We start from the raw sequence: 2,863 nt of genomic DNA, 5'->3' as shown, positions 1-2,863 counted from the left end.
ATTGTTAATATTTGGTTAATGAAATATTTTATGACACTACTTGGAAGTGAATTGTGTATTTCAAATATATAAACTTGTGAGCTTTTGATGTAATTTTGCCATTGTGCCATGATATTGGTGATTACCCCATTTGTGTGACAACTCGTCTGTGTGATGACCTTGTCATGTGGCCTTGGGTGAGGTTTCTGGTTTGAAATGGTATTGGATATTTTAATGGTTCACAATGGATAATATGTAGTTTCATAGTTACTTTGGAAAGTTTGGTGCTACAATGTGTCTATCATTCTTGTCATGATGTTAAGGAAATTTATTTTCAAATACCTCAAAAGCTAAGAAGAAAACAAATAATACAAATGAGAGAGTTCAAGCGATTAATTACTACCACCTCAATGACATAATATACGAATAGCTAAATTGTTTTTAGTATTCCTAACATCACTCGTCGATAAACTAAATTTATAATTTGCTCAAAATTCAAAGCCACAAAAAGTATTGGAATAGTTGTAGTCTTCAAATAGCTTAACGTTGGGGAAAGAATCTTGTTGACTTGAACTAAACCATGAGGGCCAATCTTCATCTTCTTGGGCAATAGCATGAATCATTTGCAGCTGCTGCATTTGTTGTTGCTGTAGTTGTTGTTGCTGTAGTTGTTGTTGTGCTTTATGAAAGGCTATTTCACTCTTTGTCTTCACTAGCTCAGACTGAGCCTCAATTATTTGTTCTTGGAGTTGAGAGATTATCCCAACACTTCCATAGACTGGGTCTACGACACGTGAACTTGCTTCGAAAGACATGCAATCTGCTGCCACAGCTCGTAAATGCAGTGGAAGTTGCTGCAATGCCAAATGATGAAAAAAAAATTGAAACCAGCTTTCTTGTTTTGTTTTGTTTTTTGTTTTTGGGTAAATAAACTACAGAGATGAACAGCTATAAGGGACTAAATTTTGAAGTAACAAATATAAGTAGCTTAGTTAAAAATGCACTACTAATCAATTTCAAATTAAAATAATTTTGGGATTCTTTTTTGTCAAATGAAAATCATTAATTACCACCACGCACCCTTGGTGCAATGGTCACTTCACAAGTATAAATGCTTGTGAGGTGCGGGGGGTAAGAGTCGGGGTTCAAGTCTCTAGGAGGGAGCTTCACACACATTAATTACTATCTTGTATAAAAAAAAAATCATTAATTACTCAGGGAATTTAATTTGACAAAGAATCTATTTCAAACGATTGTGCTCTCATGGTTTGTTGTGACAGGTATTAAAATTACACTTGTTAAAAGGTTGACAAAGAGTATATATATGGAAAATGTCAAACGGCTACATGAATAATAAAAAAGAAAAATTCCAGCAGGAGTAGAGTCAAATATTAATTTTTTTTTTTTTTTTGATAAAAGAGTCAAATATTAAATTAGGTTCTCAAATAACTTAATTCCAAAATAATAATGAAAATTTGGTTAAAAATGGAAATTGACATGAATTTAAACATATATTTTTGATCTAGTCCACTTCATTAGGTAGTAATATTCAATTACTCAAAACACTTACAAAATTTTTCTCAAGTGTTGTTTCAAGAAAATTTAGGAGGAAATGGAGACAAAATGGGCTTTTGCCCCTTTCGGGAAAATTAAATAGCCTTATGCTCCCCTTCCCAAACTAATTAGGGAAATGTCTATCTTTTGAAACTCGACTTACTCAAAATCGAGTTAAGCTCTATAGTGATATTTTTAAAGACCTACAGTGACGTTTTTAAAAACCTATAGTGGCGTTTTTTTAACTCGACTTTCATGAAATTGAGTTATAGATAAAAAAAATTGCCTATAACTTGATTTCATTGAAGTCGAATTAAAAAACATCACTATAGGTTCTTAAAACATCACTATAGGCTCTTTAAAGGCTTCAATTTTTTTTTTCTAATTCAATTTATCATAAATCGAGTTTTAAAAGAGGGGAATTTCTCTAATTAGTTTGGGAAGGGGGGGCATAAGACTATTTAATTTTCCCGAAAATGGCAAAAGCTCATTTTGTCCGAAGAAATGGTATTAGACAAATTTGATATTAACATAGAATGATGAACTCAAAGCTTACAATGATAGGGAAAAAGAGGAAAGTAAAACATGTTCAACATTCATATTGATTACAGAAGTGATTGTTTTATATATGTGTGTGTTGAAAGAATCCATTAAGAAACATCTTAAAGATATCATTAACACCATCTATGTGATTATTTCTATAAGATAGAAAGATTTTCAGTCAACGACAAACAAGCTGAAATATTAATCCCTCCTCTATATATGCATATGAAATAACATCTATATAATACATTTGTATTAACTAATTAATAAATGAAAAATATGTTACTAGTAACATGTATGTATATATGTATTTGAATTTGGTCATACCTCTAGCATTTTGGTAGTGTTGCTAGCACCAAAGATTTTGTGAACACAAGCGAATCTTTGTGGATTGGTTGGAGGAAAATATGGTGCAAGAGCACAATCTTTAGGGCATCTCCTTCTCAAAGATTTGCAAGCTGCACATCTAGTTGAATGGGACATTGTCAGATTTTCGAGAATCTACTCAAAGATTTTCTTTCAAAACTTCTAATTATTCTCAAGAAGAGATTTGGTTTCTATGTATTTATATAATGGTGAAATCTAGAGAGAGAGAGAGAGAGAGATATATATATATATATATATATTCTTATGACATGTTTATATAACGGCCACTTTTTTTCTATAATGGCTTCCACAAATAAGGAAACTTCGTGAAGCTTNATTTGTAAGAATCATGTAATAACAATTTGTAAGACTCATGTAATAAAATTTGTAATAATTCTAGCATCATTCAATTTTTTTGGTC

The 2,863-nt window shown here is 31.3% G+C and overlaps 1 protein-coding gene across 1 annotated transcript; it reads right to left on the bottom strand.

Annotated features, from left to right (window-relative positions):
- Nucleotides 1–271: 271 nt before the first annotated feature.
- On the bottom strand, nt 272–2,654 carry LOC112004479 (LOB domain-containing protein 24). Its single transcript, XM_024036736.2, has 2 exons — nt 2,404–2,654; nt 272–833 (listed from the first exon to the last, which is right to left on the bottom strand). Exons 1-2 carry the CDS (start codon nt 2,557–2,559, stop codon nt 468–470), a joined length of 522 nt encoding a protein of 173 aa, XP_023892504.1. The 5' UTR covers nt 2,560–2,654; the 3' UTR covers nt 272–467.
- Between the last annotated feature and the right edge of the window lie 209 nt (nt 2,655–2,863).

This window comes from Quercus suber, unplaced genomic scaffold (assembly GCF_002906115.3).
Source record: "Quercus suber isolate HL8 unplaced genomic scaffold, Cork oak 2.0 scaffold_25, whole genome shotgun sequence".
Lineage (NCBI taxonomy): Eukaryota > Viridiplantae > Streptophyta > Magnoliopsida > Fagales > Fagaceae > Quercus > Quercus suber.
Note: the sequence above shows the minus strand (reverse complement) of the source record. Positions and strands in the feature narration are given on the sequence as shown.

Excerpts from the sequence above, each read along its gene's own strand:
- LOC112004479 (XM_024036736.2), bottom strand. The coding sequence starts at position 2,559 with ATGTCCCATTCAACTAGATGTGCAGCTTGCAAATCTTTGAGAAGGAGA. Across the intron at positions 834-2,403 it reads ACACTACCAAAATGCTAGAG|CAACTTCCACTGCATTTACG; the intron begins GTATGACCAAAT and ends TTGGCATTGCAG.